This window comes from Colobus angolensis, unplaced genomic scaffold (genome assembly GCF_000951035.1).
Source record: "Colobus angolensis palliatus isolate OR3802 unplaced genomic scaffold, Cang.pa_1.0 Scaffold199, whole genome shotgun sequence".
In the NCBI taxonomy this organism is placed as follows: Eukaryota; Metazoa; Chordata; class Mammalia; order Primates; family Cercopithecidae; genus Colobus; species Colobus angolensis.
In genome coordinates this window covers 265,682-282,780 of record NW_012115143.1, presented here as the reverse complement: position 1 = coordinate 282,780, position 17,099 = coordinate 265,682, and the positions used below count along the sequence as shown (strand labels likewise).

At 40.0% G+C, this 17,099-nt stretch overlaps 1 protein-coding gene across 2 annotated transcripts in view; it reads right to left on the bottom strand.

Annotated features, from left to right (window-relative positions):
- Positions 1 to 17,099, bottom strand: part of GANC (glucosidase, alpha; neutral C) — an 86,346-nt gene that overhangs the window by 47,819 nt on the left and 21,428 nt on the right. For both annotated transcript variants that reach the window (XM_011941102.1, XM_011941103.1), the window contains exons 6-7: positions 12,669 to 12,851; positions 7,677 to 7,722 (exon numbers count right to left, since the gene is read on the bottom strand). In XM_011941102.1, coding sequence (XP_011796492.1) covers positions 7,677 to 7,722; positions 12,669 to 12,851 — 229 coding nt within the window. The remainder of the gene's footprint in view (positions 1 to 7,676; positions 7,723 to 12,668; positions 12,852 to 17,099) is intronic.

Here is a 17,099-nt window from a genome sequence, read left to right as displayed (position 1 = left end):
TATTTTGAGATACATTCCATCAATACCTAGTTTATTAAGAGTTTTTAGCATGAAGGGGTGTTGAATTTTATTGAAGGCCTTTTCTGGATCTATTAAGATAATCATGTGGTTTTTGTCATTGATTCTGCTTATGTGATGGATTACGTTTATTGATTTGTGTAGGTTGAACCAGCTTTGCATCCCAGGGATGAAGCTGACTTGATCGTGATGGATAAGCTTTTTGATGTGCTGCTGGATTCGGCTTGCCGGTATTTTATTGAGGATTTTCTCACCAACGTTCATTAGGGATATTGGCCTCAAATTTTCTTGTTTTGTTGTGCGTCTGCCAGGTATGGGTATGAGGATGGTGCTGGCCTCATAAAATGAGTTAGGGAGGAGTCCATCTTTTTCTATTGTTTGGAATAGTTTCAGAAGGAATGGTATCAGCTCGTCTTTGTATCTCTGGTAGAATTCAGCTGTGAATCCGTCTGGTCCTGGGCTTTTTTTGGTTGGTAGACTATTAATTACTGCCTCAATTTCAGAACTTGCTATTGTTCTATTCAGGGATTCAACTTCTTCCTGGTTTAGTCTTGGGAGGGTGTATGTGTCCAGGAATTTATTAATTTCTTCTAGATTTTCTAGTTTATTTGCATAGATATGTTTATAGTATTCTCTGATGGTATTTTATATTTCTGTGGGATCAGTGGTGATATCCCCTTTATCATTTTTTATTATGTCTATTTGATTCTTCTCTCTTTTATTCTTTATTATTCTGGCTAGCAGTCTATCTATTCTGTTAATCTTTTCAAAAAACCAGCTTCTGGATTCATTGATTTTTTTGAAGGGTTTTTCGTGTCTCTATCTCCTTCATTTCTGCTCTGATCTTAGTTATTTCTTGTCTTCTGGTAGCTTTTGAATTTGTATACTCTTGCTTCTCCAGTTATTTTAATTGTGATGTTAGGGTGTCGATTTTAGATCTTTCCTGCTTTCTCCCATGGGCATTTAGTGCTATAAATTTCCCTCTAAACACTGCTTTGGCTGTGTCCCAGAGATTCTGGTACATTGTGTTTTTGTTCTCATTGGTTTCAAAGAGCTTACTTATTTCTGCCTTCATTTTGTCATTTACCCAGTAGTCATTCAGGAGCAGGTTGTTCAGCTTCCATGTAGTTGTGCGGTTTTCAGTGAGTTTCTTAATTCTGAGTTCTAATTTGATTGCACTGCGCTCTAAGAGACTGTTTGTTATGATTTCCACTATTTTCCATTTGCTGAGGAATATTTTACTTCCAATTATGTGGTCAATTTTAGAGTTAGTGCGATGTGGTGCTGAGAAGAATGTACATTCTACTGATTTGGGGTGGAGAGTTCTGTAGATGTTTATTAGGTCCACTTGCTGCAGTGCTGGGTTCAAGTCCTGAGTATCCTTGTTAATTTTCTGTCTTGTTAATCTGTCTAATATTGACAATGGGGTGTTAAAGTCTGCCACTATTATTTTGTGGGAGTCTAAGTCTCTTTGTAGGTCTCTAAGAACTTGCTTTATGAACCTGGGTACTCCTGTATTGGGTGCATATATATTTAGGATAGTTAGCTCTTCTTGTTGCATTGATCCCTTCACCATTATGTAATGCCCTTTTTTGTTTCTTTCAATCTTTGTTGGTTTAAAGTCTGTTTTATCAGAGACTAAGATTGCAACCTCTGCTTTCTTATTTATTTATTTTTTGCTTTCCATTTGCTTGGTAAATATTCCTCCCTCCCTTTATTTTGAGCCTATGTGTGTCTCTGCATAGGCTCAAAATAAGAGCCTATGAGATGGGTCTCCTGAATACAGCACACCAATGGGTCTTAACTCTTTATCCAATTTGCCCATCTGTGTCTTTTAATTGGGGAATTTAGCCTGTCTACATTTACAGTTAATATTGTTATGTGTGAATCTGATCCTGTCATTATGATACTAGCTGGTTATTTTGCCCATTAGTTGATGCAGTTTCTTCATTGTGTTGATGGTCTTTACAATTTGGTATGTTTTTGCAGTGGCTAGTACTGGTTTTTCATTTCCATATTCAGTGCTTCCTTCAGAAGCTCTTGTAAGGCAGGCTTGGTGGTGACAAAATCTCTCAGTATTTGCTTGTCTGTAAAGGATTTTCTTTCTCCTTTGCTTATGAAGCTTAGTTTGGCTGGATATGAAATTCTGGATTAAAATTATTTTCTTTAAGAATGTTGAATACTGACCCCCACTTTCTGGCTTGTAGGGCTTCTGCAGAGAGATCTGGTGTTAGTCTGATGGGCTTCCCTTTGTGGGTAACCCAACCTTTCTCTATGGCTGCCCTTAATATTTTTTTCCTTCATTTCAACCTTGGTCAGTCTGATGCTTATGTGTCTTAGGGTTGCTATTCTCAAGTAGTATCTTTGTGGTGTTCTCTGTATTTCTTGAATTTGAATGTTGGTCTGTCTTGCCATGTTGGGGAAGTTCTCCTGGATAATATCCTGAAGAGTGTTTTCCAATTTAGTTCCATTCTCCCTGTCACTTTCAGGTATACCAATCAAAGTTAGGTTTGGCCTTTTCACACAGTCCCATATATCTTGGAGGCTTTGTTCGTTCTTTTTCATTTTTTTTTCTCTAATCTTGCCTTCACTCGTTATTCCATTAAGTTGATCTTCAATCTCTGATATCCTTTCTTCCACTTGATCAATTTGGCTATTGATACTTGTGTATGCCTCATGAAGTTCCCATGCTGTGTTTTTCACCTCCATCAGGTCATTTACACTCTTCTCGAAACTGGTTATTCTAGTTAGCAATTCCTCTAACCTTTTTTCAAGGTTCTTAGCTTCCTTGCATTGGGTTAGAACATGCTCCTTTAGCTTGGAGGAGTTTGTTATTACCCACCTTCTGAAGCCTACTTCTGTCAATTCATTAAACTCATTCACCATCTAATTTTGTTCCCTCACTGGTGAGTTGTGATCCTTTGAAGGAGAACAGGTATTCTGGTTTTTGGAATTTTCAGCCTTTTGGGCTGGTTTTTCCTCACCTTCATGGATTTATCTACTTTGGTCTTTGATGTTGGTGACCTTCGGATGGGGTTTTTGTGTGGACATCCTTTTTGTTGATGTTGATGTTATTCCTTTCCATTTGTTAGTTTTCCTTCTAACAGTCAGGCCCCTCTGCTGCAGGTCTGCTGGAGTTTGCTGGAGGTCCATTCCAGACCCTGTTTGACTGGGTATCACCAGGAGAGGCTGCAGAACAGCAAAGATTGCTGCCTGTTCCTTCCTCTGGAAGCCTCATCCCAGAGAGGCACCTGGAAGATGCCAGCCGGAGCTCTCCTGTATGAGGTGTCTGTTGACCCTTGCTGGGAGGTATCTTCCAGTCAGGAGGCATGAGGGTCAGGGACCCACTTGAGGAGGCAGTCTGTCCCTTAGCAGAGCTCGAGCGCTGTGCTGGGAGACCCACTGATCTCTTCAGAGCTGGCAGGCAGGAATGTTTAAGTCTGCTGAAGCTGTACCCACAGTTGCCCCTTCCCCCCAAGATGCTCTGTCCCAGGGAGATGGGAGTTTTATCTATAAGCCCCTGACTGGGGCTGCTGCCTTTCTTTCAGAGATGCCCTGTCCAGGCAGGAGGAATCTAGAGAGGCAGTCTGGCTACAGCAGCTTTGCGAAGCTGCAGTGGGCTCTACCCAGTTCAAACTTCCAGGTGGCTCTGTTTAGACTGTGAGGGGAAAACTGCCTACTCAAGCCTCAGTAATGGTGGACGCCCCTCATCCCACCAAGCTTAAGTGTCCCAGGTCAACTTCAGACTGGTGTGATGGCAGTGAGAATTTCAAGTCAGTGGATCTTAGCTTGCTGGGTTCCGTGGCGTTGGAATCTGTTGAGCTAGACCACTTGGCTCCCTGACTTCAGCCCTGTTTCCAGGAGAGTGAACAGTTCTGTCTTGCTGGTGTTTCAGGCGCCACTGGGGTATTTAAAAAAAACCATGCAGCTAGCTTGGTATCTGCCCAAATAGCCGTCCAGTTTTGTGCTTGAAAACCAGGGCCCTGGTGGTGTAGGCACCTGAGGGAATCTCCTGGTCTGTGGGTTACCAAGACAATGGGAGAAATGTAGTATCTGGGCCAGAATGCACTACTTCTCACAGCACAGTCTCTCATGGTTTCTCTTGGCTAGGGGAGGGAGTTTCCCGATCCCTTGTGCTTCCTGGGTGAGGCAATGCCCCACCCTGCTTCGGCTCACCCTCCATGGGCTGTACCCACTCTCTAACCAGTCCCAATGAGATGAGTCAGACACTTCAGTTGGATATTCAGAGATCACCTGTCTTCTGCGTTGATCTTGCTGGGAGCTGCAGACTGGAGCTGTGCGGCCATCTTGCCAGCCACAGCATATCATATTCTTTTTTTTTTTTTGAGATGGAGTTTCGCTCTTGTTGCCCAGGCTGGAGTGCAATGGCGCAATCTTGGCTCACCGTAACCTCCACCTCCCAGGTTCATGTGATTCTCCTGCTTCAGCCTCCCTAGTGGCTGGGATTACAAGCACGCATTACCATGCCCAGCTAATTTTGTATTTTTAGTACAGACAGGGTTTCTCCATGTTGGTCAGGCTGGTCTCGAACTCCCAACCTCAGGTGATCCGCTTGCCTCGGCCTCCCAAAGTGCTGGGATTACAGGCATGAGCCACACACCCAGTCCCACATTTTCTTTATCCAGTCTATCACTGATGGGCAGTTGGGTTGGTTTCATGTCTTTGCTATTGTAAATAGTGCTGCAATAAACATACATGTGCATGTGTCTTTATAGTAGAATGATTTGTGTTCCTTTGGGTATATACCCAGTAATGGGACTGCTGGGTCAAATGGTATTTCTGGTTCTAGATCCTTGAGGAATCACTATACTGTCTTCCACAATGGACTAATTTACATTACTACCAAGAGTGTAAAAGTGTTCCTATTTCTCCAGAGCTTCGCCAGCATCTATTGTTTTTTGACTTTTTAATAATCATCATTCTGACTGGTGTGAGATGGTATCTCACTGTGGTTTTGATTTGCATTTCTCTGATGATCAGTGATGATGAGCTTTTTTTCATATGTTTTTTGGCCATGCAAATGCCTTCTTTTGAGAAGTGTCTGCTCATATCCTTTGCCTACGTTTTGATGGGGTTGTTTTTTCTTGTAAATTTGCTTAGGTTCCTTGTAAATTCTGGATATTAGCACTTTGTCAGACGAGTAGATTGCAAAAATTTTCTCCCATTCTGTAAGTTGCCTGTTTACTCTGATGATCATTTCTTTTGCTGTGCAGACGCTCTTTAGTTTAATTAGGTCCCATTTGTCAATTTTGGTTTTTATTGCATTTGCTTTTGGCATTTTCATCAAGAAGTCTTTGCCCATGCCCATGTCCTGAATGGTATTGTCTAGGTTTTCTTCTAGGGTTTTTATGGTTTTGAGTTTTACATTTAAGTCTTTAATTCATCTTGAGTTAATTTTTGTATAAGGTGTATGGAAGGGATCCAGTTTCAGTTTTCTGCATACGGCTAGTCAGTTTTCCCAGCACCATTTATTGAATAGGAGATCCTTTCCCCATTGCTTGTTTTTGTCAGGTGTCTCGAAGATCAAATGGTTGTAGATGTGTGGTGTTATTTGGTTATTTCTGAGGTCTCTGTTCTGTTCCACTGGTCTATATGTCTGTTCTGGTACCAGTACCATGCTGTTTTGCTTACTGTAGCCTTGTAGTATAGTTTGAAGTCAGGTAATGTGATGGCTCCAGATTTGTTCTTTTTGCTTAGGATTGTCTTGGCTATATGGGATCTTCTTTGATTCCATACGAAATTTAAGATAGTTGTTTCTAATTCTGTGAAGAATGTCAATGGTAGTTTGATAGGAATAGCATTGACTCTATAAATTATTTTGGGCAGTAAGAAAACTTCAGGCCAATATCCCTGATAAATATCAATGTGAAAATCCTCAATAAAATACTGGCAAACCGAATCCAGCAGCACATCAAAAAATTTAGCTTCATCTTTGGAGCAAGGCTGGTTCAACATACACAAATCAATAAACATAATCCATCACATAAACAGAACCAAAGACAAAAATCACATGATTATCTCAACAGATGCAGAAAAGGCCTTTGATAAAATTCAACATCCTTCATGTTAAAAACTCTCAATGAACTACATATTGATGGAACATATCTCAAAATAATAAGAGCTATTTATGACAAACCCACAGCCAATATCATACTGAATGGGCAAAAGCTGGAAGCATTCCCTTTGAAAACCAGCACAAGACAAGGATGCCCTCTCTCACCACTCCTATTCAACATAGTAATTGGAAGTTCTGGCCAAGGCAATCAGGCAAGGGGAAGAAATAAAGAGTATTCAAATAGGAAGAGAGGAAGTCAAATTGTCTGTTTGTAGACGACATGATTTTACATTTAGAAGATACCATCATCTCAGCCCCCAAAAATCCTTAAACTGATAAGCAACTTCAGCGAAGCCTGAGGATACAAAATCAATGTGCAAAAATCACAAGCATGCCTTTACATCCACACTAGACAATCAGAGAGTCAAATCCTGAATGAACTCCCATTCACAATTGCTACAAAGGGAATAAAATACCTAGGAATACAGCTAACAAGGGATGTGAAGGGCCTCTTCAAGGAGAACTACAAACCACTGCTCAAGGAAACAAGTGAGGACACCAATGATAAAACATTCCATCCTCATGGATAGGAAGAATCAATATCGTGAAAAGTGCTCTTTTAAAGATACATCTGACTGGGAATGAAGAGAGAGATGATTTCTGGAGTGTCCATTCTTCACAATTCAGCAAAATAATCTTTTTAAAATAGAAATAAGACCATGCATCTCTGCTACTTAGAACCGTTCCAAAGTTTTCCTTTGCTCTTAGGACAAACTCAGAAAGGTTAACACAGCTTGGAAGAAGGTAAGCTCCACGATAAATGGGGGACTTATATTTTTCAATGATGTCTCACCAATTCCATGAAAAGAGACTGGGATATAGGAGGTACTTAACAAATAATTGTTAGATAAAAGAATTATTACAAATATGTCCACAGCACTGCCCTGCCTATCTCTCTAGCCTTGTTACATACTACCCTCCCCTTTGCTTTCCTTTCTCCAGCTAAAATAAATATATATTGCATACATATTCCATTTCTTCAAATGGAATATGCTCTGTCCTACCTCCAGATCTTTGAATATGCAGTTCCCTCTACCTGGAATGTTCTTTTCCCCACTTTTTGACTTGTGTATACTAACACATCAGTTTCAGCTTTAACATTATTTCCCTCAGAAGGTCTTTCCTGACCCTCATCTTGGCCAGATCTCTTGTATTCTTCTGTAGCACAATTTTGTAACACTCTTCATGCTTGTAATTACTTACTTAATGTCTATCTTTCCCAGTAGATTCTAATTTCCATGAGAACAGGTTTGGGATTTGTTTTATTCAAGGCTGATTCTCCTTGCCTAGCAATAATGCCTGGCAAAAGGCAGGCACTCAGGAAGCATCTGTTTTTATGAATGAATGAATGAATGAATGAATGAGATGACAAGGTGAGCCAAAGAAATAGGTGGTCCTATTTATATGCAGTAGATAATTTAACAAGCACCCTTCTGTAGAAGGAAGAAAGAGAATTCCTTATATGCCCTATCATTATGATGATGGTGAAAAAGATAACAATAAATGGATCAATCCAGATTACCTGAGAGGTGTCCACTGATGCCTCCTCCTCATTTTCTTTAGCAGCTCTGTTTTAACATAAATAAAGATGTTTCATTCAATGGCAAGACTGATAGAATTTTGTTCAATGATAAAGATTTTCATTTCCAACTTTTGAGACCCCATAAGTTATATCTTTAACGTATTAAATATAACATCATTATAAAAATAAAAAGGAAGCCAGGTGCAGTGGTGCCTGCCTGTAATCCCAGCTACTTGGGAGGCTGAGGCGAGAGTGTCACTTAAACCCAGGAGTTTGATGTCAGCCTGGGTAACATAGTGAGATCTCATCTTTAAACAATAAAAAAAAATTTAAAAATGAGTTTATAAAATTGGACAGTAATGAGTATTAATCTAATAGCTTCATTTCTTAATGTAGAAGTATTTTAATTTTGTTAACTCTTTAAAAAATGCTTTTATCATTTTTTATTATAAATGTTAAACATGCTCATAATATTTCAACAAAACCTAAGTAAGCAAGGTAGAACATAGCTCCCTTCACTCAGTGTGACTCTCCTCACTCCCAGAACACAGCACCATAATGTACAGTCTTTTGGAATGACTGTGACAATTTAGTCTTCCACCTATAGTTGTATTTGAGCGCTCATTTCCCCACATTCTGAACAATGTTGGATTTTATCAATCTTTCAGTTTTTGCCAAATCTAAAATTGTAGAAAAAATAAATGTATTTCAGTTTGTATTTCTATGAGCATGAATGATGTAGGCTAACTTTGATACATTTAATGGGCAACATAGTGAGATCCTGTCTTCCAAAAAAAAAAGAAATGGAAAAAGAAAAAAAATTTGAGTGAAAAATATATTACAAAAGAATACACACAGCATACTTTTATTACATAAAAGCTTTTTTAGAAAAGGTAAATCCAAATAATATGTTGTTTGGAAATTCATACATATGTGGGAATGCAATTAAAAACCCCAAGGAGGCCGGGTGCAGCAGCTCATACCTATAATCTGGGCACTTTGAGAGGCCGATGTGGGTAGATTACCTGAGGTCAGGAGTTCATGGTGAGCCTTGAACTCCTGGTGAAACCTTGTCTCTACTAAAAATACAAAAATTAGCTGGAATATGGTGGTGGGAGCCTGTAATCCCCGCTACTTGGGAAGCTGAGGCAGGAGAATTGCTTGAGCCTGGGAAGTGGAGGTTGCAGTGAGCCAAGATTGCACTACTGCACTCTAGCCTGAGCAACAACAATGAAACTCCGTCTTCAAACCAAACCAAACCCAAGGAAGTGATTAACATAAAATTTAGTAAACTGGTTACCTCTGAAGGTAAGTATACTATGCTAACACCAATCAAAAGAGAGTAAGAGTAGATGTATTAATTTCAGACAGAACAGATTTCAAAGCAAGGAAAATTCGGGGGGATAAAGAGGGATATTACCTAATGATAAAGGGATTAATACTCCAAGCAGACATAACAATCTTTTTTTTTTTTGAGACGGAATATCACTCTTGTCGCCCAGCCTGGAGTGCAATGGCGTGATCTCGGCTCACTGCAACCTCCACACCCCAGGTTCAAGCGATTCTCCTGCCTCAACCTCTTAATTAGCTGGAACTACAGGTACGTGCCACCACACCTGGCTAATTTTTCGTATTTTTAGTAGACAGAGTTTCAGCATGTTGGCCAGGCTGGTTTGAACTCCTGACCTCAGAAGATCTGCCTGCCTTGGCCTCCCAAAGTGCTGGGATTACAGCCATAAGCCATTGTGCCCAGCCCAACATAACAATCCTTAATGTGTGTACGAGTCTAACAGAACATCAAACTATATAAGGCAAAAACTGATTTGTTGAGCTTTTTAGCTATTGTTAGGATGGAGTAGTGACTTCTAACCTCCTTACATGCCAGATGGGAAACTGGAAGTCCTTGACTTTTAATTTTGTTCATGGTGTGTGTGTGTGTGTGTGTGTGTGTCTATAATAAAGCTTATTTTTTTTTTCTTGTGTTGCTTTCTGAGTAGAATCAAAGCTTAAAATGTGTAAGTAACCAAATGCATCAATCTTTTCCTATGGCTCTTCAGTTTATGTCACACTATCACAATTACAAAAATATTATTCTATATTTTCTTCTATTTTTGTCTTGTTATGTTTAATTTTAATTCATCTGCAATTTATTTTTGTTAATGTTATGAGGTTAAAATCTAACTTAAAATTTTTTCCAGTTAGATAATCTGATTTTTCTAACACAAATATAATTATAAATATAAATGTAAATCATGGAACTATAACTACCAGTACAACCTCTACGGAAGGCAATTTGGCCATACCTATGAAAACTACAGGCCAGGCGCGGTGGCTCATGCCTTTAATCACAGCACTTTGGGAGGCTGAGGCAGGCGGATCACGAGGTCAGGAGATCGAGATCATCCTAATACAGTGAAACCCCCTCTCTACTAAAAATACAAAAAGAAAATTAGCTGGGCATGGTGGCAGGCACCTGTAGTCCCAGCTACTCGGGAGGATGAGGCAGGAGAATGGCATGAACCCAGGAGGCGGAGCTTGCAGTGAGCCGAGATCATGCCGCTGCACTCCAGCCTGGGCGACAGAGTGAGACTCCTTCTCAAAAAAACGAAAAAACTACAAATGTACAAACCATCTGATCAACAACTATCCTTTTATGACTTTATACTATAAATATACTTGTATATCTGCACAATTACACATATTCAAGGTTATTAGTAAACTAGTTGTAAAACAAGATTAGAAACAACTTTAAACTCCTCAACAGAGAATTTACTCAGTGAATCACAGTACAGCCATATAACAGAAATTATGTAGCTGCTTTAAAGAAGTTAAGAATTATCACATTGTTAAGAGAAAAAAAGCAAGGTGTAGAATAATGTGTAAAGGTGGAGCCATTTGTGTCAGGAAAGGAAAAGTCAAAGAATATGTATAAAATGTTTATACATAAATTGTTTCTGAAAGGATACACAAAAAAATTGGAAACACATTACTTTCTTTTTTTTTCTTTTTCTTTGGGACAGAGTCTTGCTCTGTTGCCCAGGCTGGAGTGCAGTGGCATGTTCTCAGCTCACTGCAACCTCCGCCTCCCGGGTTCAAGTGATTCTCCTGCCTCAGCCTCTTGAGTAGCTGGGACTACAGGCACGTGCTACTACACCTGGCTAAATTTTTGTGTTTTTAGTAGAGATAGTGTTTCACCATGTTGGCCAGGTTGGTCTCGAACTCCTGACCTCAGGAGGCCTGCCTTGGCCTCCCAAAGTGCTGGGATTGCAGGCATGAGGCACCGCACCTGGCCAGAACACATTACTTTCAAGGATGGAAAGTGGGTAGCTAGAAGACAAAGCGGGAAGGAGATTCTTTACTACTATTATATAGAAATGTATATTAATATATACTCCTTTGTACCATGTGCCTCTTCTACATAAGTAAGTAAAAGGATCAACTTAGATAGGAAAGAAACAACGTTTAAAAGAAAACAGAACAAAATCATGGGGGTTTACAAAAGAAAAAAAAGCATTTTTGTTTGTTTGTTTGTTTGTTTGTTTGTTTGTTTTGAGACAGAATCTCGCTTTGTTGCCCAGGCTGGAGTGCAGTGGCACAATCACAGCTCACTGCAATCTTGACCTCCTGGGCTCAAGTGATCCTCCCACCTCAGCCTCCCAAGTAGTTGGGACTACAGGCGCGTGCTATTACACTTGGCTAATTTTTTTGTAGTTTTTGTAGGATAGGGTTTCACCATGTTGCCCAGGCTGACCTCAAATTCTTGGGCTCAACTGATTTGCCCACCTCGGCCTCCCAAAGCGTTATGATTACAGGTGTGAGCCACTGCACCTGGCTAGAAAAAAGGCTTTAAATATAAAGAACATGGGTAGTGGGTACACAGATATTTGTTATGCTATTATTAGTATTTTTCAGTTAAACAAGTACTTGGATATTCATAAGGCACTAACAGAGTAGGTAGAGAGATTATAGGGATTTTAAATTTTCTTCTTTTCAATATTTTCTAATTTGCCTATGATGAACAAGTATTAGTTGTGAGATGAGAAAATGATATATATATATTTTTTTGAGACGGAGTCTCGCTCTGTTGCCCAGGCTGGAGTGCAGTGGCCGGATCTCAGCTCACTGCAAGCTCTGCCTCCCAGGTTCACGCCATTCTCCTGCCTCAGCCTCCCAAGTGGCTGGGACTACAGGCGCCCGCCACCTCGCCGGGCTACTTTTTTGTATTTTTTAGTAGAGACGGGGTTTCACCGTGTTAGCCAGGATGGTCTCGATCTCCTGACCTCGTGATCCGCCCGTCTCGGCCTCCAAAAGTGCTGGGATTACAGGCTTGAGCCACCACGCCCAGCCTGAGAAAATTATATTTTTAATATCAAAATTTTAAAATGCAAATGATTGAAACTCAGAAAAATCACTATGTTGGAATAAGGAATATTGAATGTTTTCTGCAGACCATATAATATGTTTATTATTGTGATAAAAATAGAAAGAACTATAGACTAAAAGATTTTAAAACAGTATTGGTAAGAATGGAAGAAGAATCTTTTCCTTACCACCACCTCCTAATTCATGTGAGCGCCCACACAAACAGCTTTGATCAAGCAGATGGTCCCAGAAAATTCCTGGACAACTATTCAAGTCTAGGATAATCTGTGTTATTGTAAGGCAGTGAAGTGAAATTATGAAGGTATGCTAGTTCACATTAACATTTGTCGGGTCAACAGGGTGCTTTTATAGAAGGGTGTGTAGGGTAGAGAATGCCATCAGTCACACACAGGACATAAGAGTGTAACATTTACAAAAGTTTGGGAATTATTTTTGTCATAAAGCCTGTATTCACCTTCACAGGTGAAAAGATAAAATTTCTCAAAAACAATACTAGAGTAAATAAGGCAAACCAATTTTCTATGGTGATATGTTATGTGTTTAGGCAACTGATATTCATTAATCAGGTTATGTTAAGGTCTTTATGTGTCAAGTAATGCATAAGAATACCTTTGTTTGTGAAGACTCTGTAGGTGCTCAAAGTATAACTGGCCCAGGGAATTTATGCTAATCACAACCTCTTCTTCAGACACCAAGTCTACCTTGAATGGGTTTGCTGTGACATGGCACTTCAGGCTTCCTTTTCCATCTGCCAATATCAGACTCCCTGTGTCCCCTGAGCATGAAATCAGCCTAGAAAACAAAGCAGGAAGAGAAAAACAAGCCGCTATAGGTTTACATGGCCTTATGTGATTTGTACTTCCAAGTAATTAATTAGTAAATCACTATTCATGTGACATAGCCATAGATAAGGCAATAGAGAAACGTTAACGAGAGCATTGGCTTTGGTGCCAAAGAACTTAAATTGAGCGTAACTCTACATATACTTTATAACTTTGGATAACAAAGTTATCCAACCTTTCTAGGTTTTGGTTTCCTTATCTGTAAAGTGAAAATAACAAAAGGAACAACAAAATTTCTGGAGAGAATTAAATGAGATTACATGTGTAAAGCTCTTGACACAGTGCCAGACACATTTAAAAAAAAAAAACAATAAATGTTAGCTATCATCATCATCATCATCATTATCTTGGTCTGGAACGTCTAGTAACTTTCTAGATTTTGGTGTGCAAAATCTAAATATTGTTTTTCTTTATCATTCCAACCACATACTCAGAAACCAAGGAAATAACACAGATTGGGTCCACAGTGAGAGGGAAGCGGGTCAAATTTTTATTTACCTATTTATTGCCTGATTCCCACCAGCCTCCAATTTCACAGGTACACTGTTAGGCTGTTTTAGATCCATAAGAATTATGTAAGCTCAGACACAGCACTTAAAATCCCTCACAGCTAGATATTTCCCTTTCTCCAGTGTGCAGTGTGTCTAGTAAATGTTCACAGGACTCTTTAAGGAAGGTAAAAAGAGACAGTTTAGGTTCTTATTACATCTTTTCAGTCTTTCTCCATGGATTCTATGTCTCCTCTTCAAGCAAGATGCTTCGGATCTGGAAATTAACTCTGGAGAAGGCTGAGAGGCTGTCTCTCACTGTTCAATGAACCTAGACAGAGTTCTTTTGATAATTCCATTAAGTATGACTGTGGTTCATATTTGTCAGTCTAATGCACCCCGCCATAAATTGCTTACTGCCCCAAGCGTTAAACCATTTTGAGTACTACATGGGCCCTACCACACATAATGGAATTATGTTCACCTTGTCTCTGACAACTAAATGTTTCTACTCTGCCTCTGCTACCTGGAGTCTCATTGTCTCCACTGAAATCAGGGAGACCATTTTACTGGCATCATTTCCCATCATTATCTCCAGCCCACAAAAGAAAGATGTTTACTACAGTGCTTTCCAAGTACTCCCTCATCAGTTTCTCAGTGAAGGGGGTATGTTCTGGATCTCGTGGGGAACAGAATCCAGAGGGGCTAGATGAGCTGGCTGCGTGAAACAAATCCACTCCAACATCTTTATCTCTCTAAGTCTGTGGATCATTCCTCTATACCATGCCAAGGAATTCCTGATATCTCAGCTTCACTCAGAAGAATCCATAGCTGAGTTCAGATGATAATTAACCAACTAAGCCATCAATTAGAGCCATTCTCAGCTGCCCAAGCTAGCATATCAAATCTACATTCTCTGGTACGTGTTCCTGTGTCAATAAATTTAGCCTGATATACAATTAAGTTCCTTCTGGTCTACGAATTCCTCGGAAACCATTTCCATGCATATTTCCCAGTTTTTTGGTTTTTGCCATTATGTAGTCTTATAATTTTTCAGACATGCAAGCCTTCTCCCCCGGGTTTGTCTGTAATTGGCTCTCTGGGCATGTTGGGATCTGACTTTGATGGTGGGTCTGGAGGCAGTGAAGGGTGGTAGGGGTTGGGCACAAGGAGCACTGGAATCCCCGTGCATGTGTATTTTAGGTGAGGTCAATATAGGGTATCCAAGCAAGGCAGGATCAGTTTCACCTGCCTTCATAGGAGGGGTTGCTTCTGCTGAAATGGGAGGGCCAGTGAAATTCTGAGGTTTGACTATTTAGAATTATCCAACTCTTCCCAAATATTGCTATTCAATTTTTAAAAACTTGATTTTTTTTTAGAGACAGGGTCTTGCTCCATCACCCAGGCTGGAGTGCAGTGGTGCGATCATAGTTCACTGCGGTCTTGAACCACGGGGCTCAAGTGATCCTTCCACCACAGCCTCCTGAGTAGCTAGGACTACAGGTGTGTGCTACCATGCCCGGTTAATTTTTAAATTTTTTGTAGAGACGCACTCTCACTTTGTTGTCCAGTCTGGTCTACAACCCTTGACCTCAAGCAATCCTCTTGCCTTGGACTCCCAAAGTATTGGGATTATAGGTGTGAGCTGCTGCACTCAGCCTGCTATTCAATTTTGAACAGTTCTGGGTTTTCTCAGTTAATGCCTGAAATTCACAGACCTGATGAGGCTATGAATTCAACTTATGGCCTAATTCAGAGCATGCAATATCAAACTCTGCCTCTGATTTTCAGCTACATGTACCTGCAGCTACAGCAGATAAGAGGACTTTTAGGATTGTCACAGAAAATTATCCATCTTCTGACAATACCTTGAGCTAAGAATTTAAAGCCCTGAGACTACAGTTTTCTTTCTTTAAACTCTTCAGTGAAGTTGAAGCAGCCAAGCCACCTCAGAGCTCCGAATTCTGCATGATAATCATGATGCAGTATGGCCCTACCTCTTGGTCTGCTTTCAGTGGGCCACTTTATTTTAGTTGACCACCAGTAGTCATTTAAGTAACGTTGCCACAGAATTTTGTGGTCTATTATTAGTTGTATTAGTTTGGCAGGGCTATCGTAAGAAAATATCACAAACTGGGTAGCTTGAACAACAGAAATTTATTTTCTCTTAATTCTGGAGGCTAGAAGTCCAAGATCAAGGTGTCAGAAAGTTGGGTTTCTTGTGAGGCCTATTTCCTGGGCTTGCAGGTGGCTGCCTTCTTGCTGTATCTTCACGTGGTTGTCCCTCTGTGCCTACGTCTGTGTCCTAATCTCCGCTTCTTACAAGGGCACCAGGTTTAACGGATTAGGGCCTACCCTATTCACCCCGTTTTAACTTATTTACTGCTTTAAAGGCCCTATCTCAAAATATAGTCACATTCTGAGGTACTAGAGGTTAGGGCTCAACACCTGAAATTTTGGGGGAACACAATTCAGCCTGTAACAATAGTATCCCATCCTCTATTGGTAAATACGTCCTCACTGCCTCCAAATCCAGCTAGGTCAGCCAGTCAATCTCATATTCCCATCCTTGAGGGGCTGTTGCTTATATTCATTTCTAACAGCAACTACTATATCAACCAAGGCTCTATTGTAGAAAACAAAAACAACTCTGGCTATTTTAAGCAGAAAATAAATGACTTCATATGGATAATCTGTTGCTTACAACATCATGGGAAGGGCTGAGGTAGTAGGTTCCAGGCTGCATGTCCAGGAATGACCCCTAGAACAATACTGTGTAACTGTATGGCCAATTGACCTTCTATCTTAGCTAGAATCAGGAAGTTGAGTTATCAGAAGACACTATGATAACTGCTGGGCTCTGGGATCATGCCACCTTAGCTATAATTCAGACATGAGTAAATCATGGCCTTAACTAATAGCCTTAGAGTCACTCTACAGGTGCAAAATCCATATAAGCAAAAAGAGGAACTCAGTTCTGAAATCCAGATTTTTTAAGTGCATCTGACTGGTGGAAACTGAATTAATTACATCAGAACCTGTAGCAAAAAGGAGTCTGGGAAATGAAGAAATGTAGTTTTTAGCTTTCCAGTTACTACAGTAGCCAAAGGCCCTCCAGAAAGCAGTCAGAACAGAAGCAGAACTAATACCATATTTACCATACCAAGTGAATTATCACCTGGACCCTAAATCATGGCAAAGACAGCACGGAAAGAGAAAATTACACATTAACTTACTTATGAACACAAGTATAAAAATTGTGAAGGCTGTACTATTCTTCAGGATAACAGAAAATAACATATTGTGGCCAGGTTATATGTATGTACTGATTCAACTGCCAAACTGCAAAAGACTTCAGAAACAGTCTCTTTTAAGTTCTTATTCAGGGCAGGCATTGTGGCTCATGCCGATAACCCCAACACTTTGGGAGGAAGAGGAGGGAGAATCATTTGAGGCCAGGAGTTTGAAACCAGCTGGGGCAACACAGCAAGACTCTGTCTCTATCAAAGAATAAAATTAAATTTAAAAAAATTATGTTTACTAAGTTATTGGCACATAGTGTGGCTCAGTGAATAGATGTATTTTAAACTTTTGATGATTCTATCATAACTGAATTAATTTCTCATTATAATGTACTGACTTTTTTATTATACTTTAAGTTCTAGGGTACATGTGCACAACATGCAGGTTTGTTACATATGTATACATGT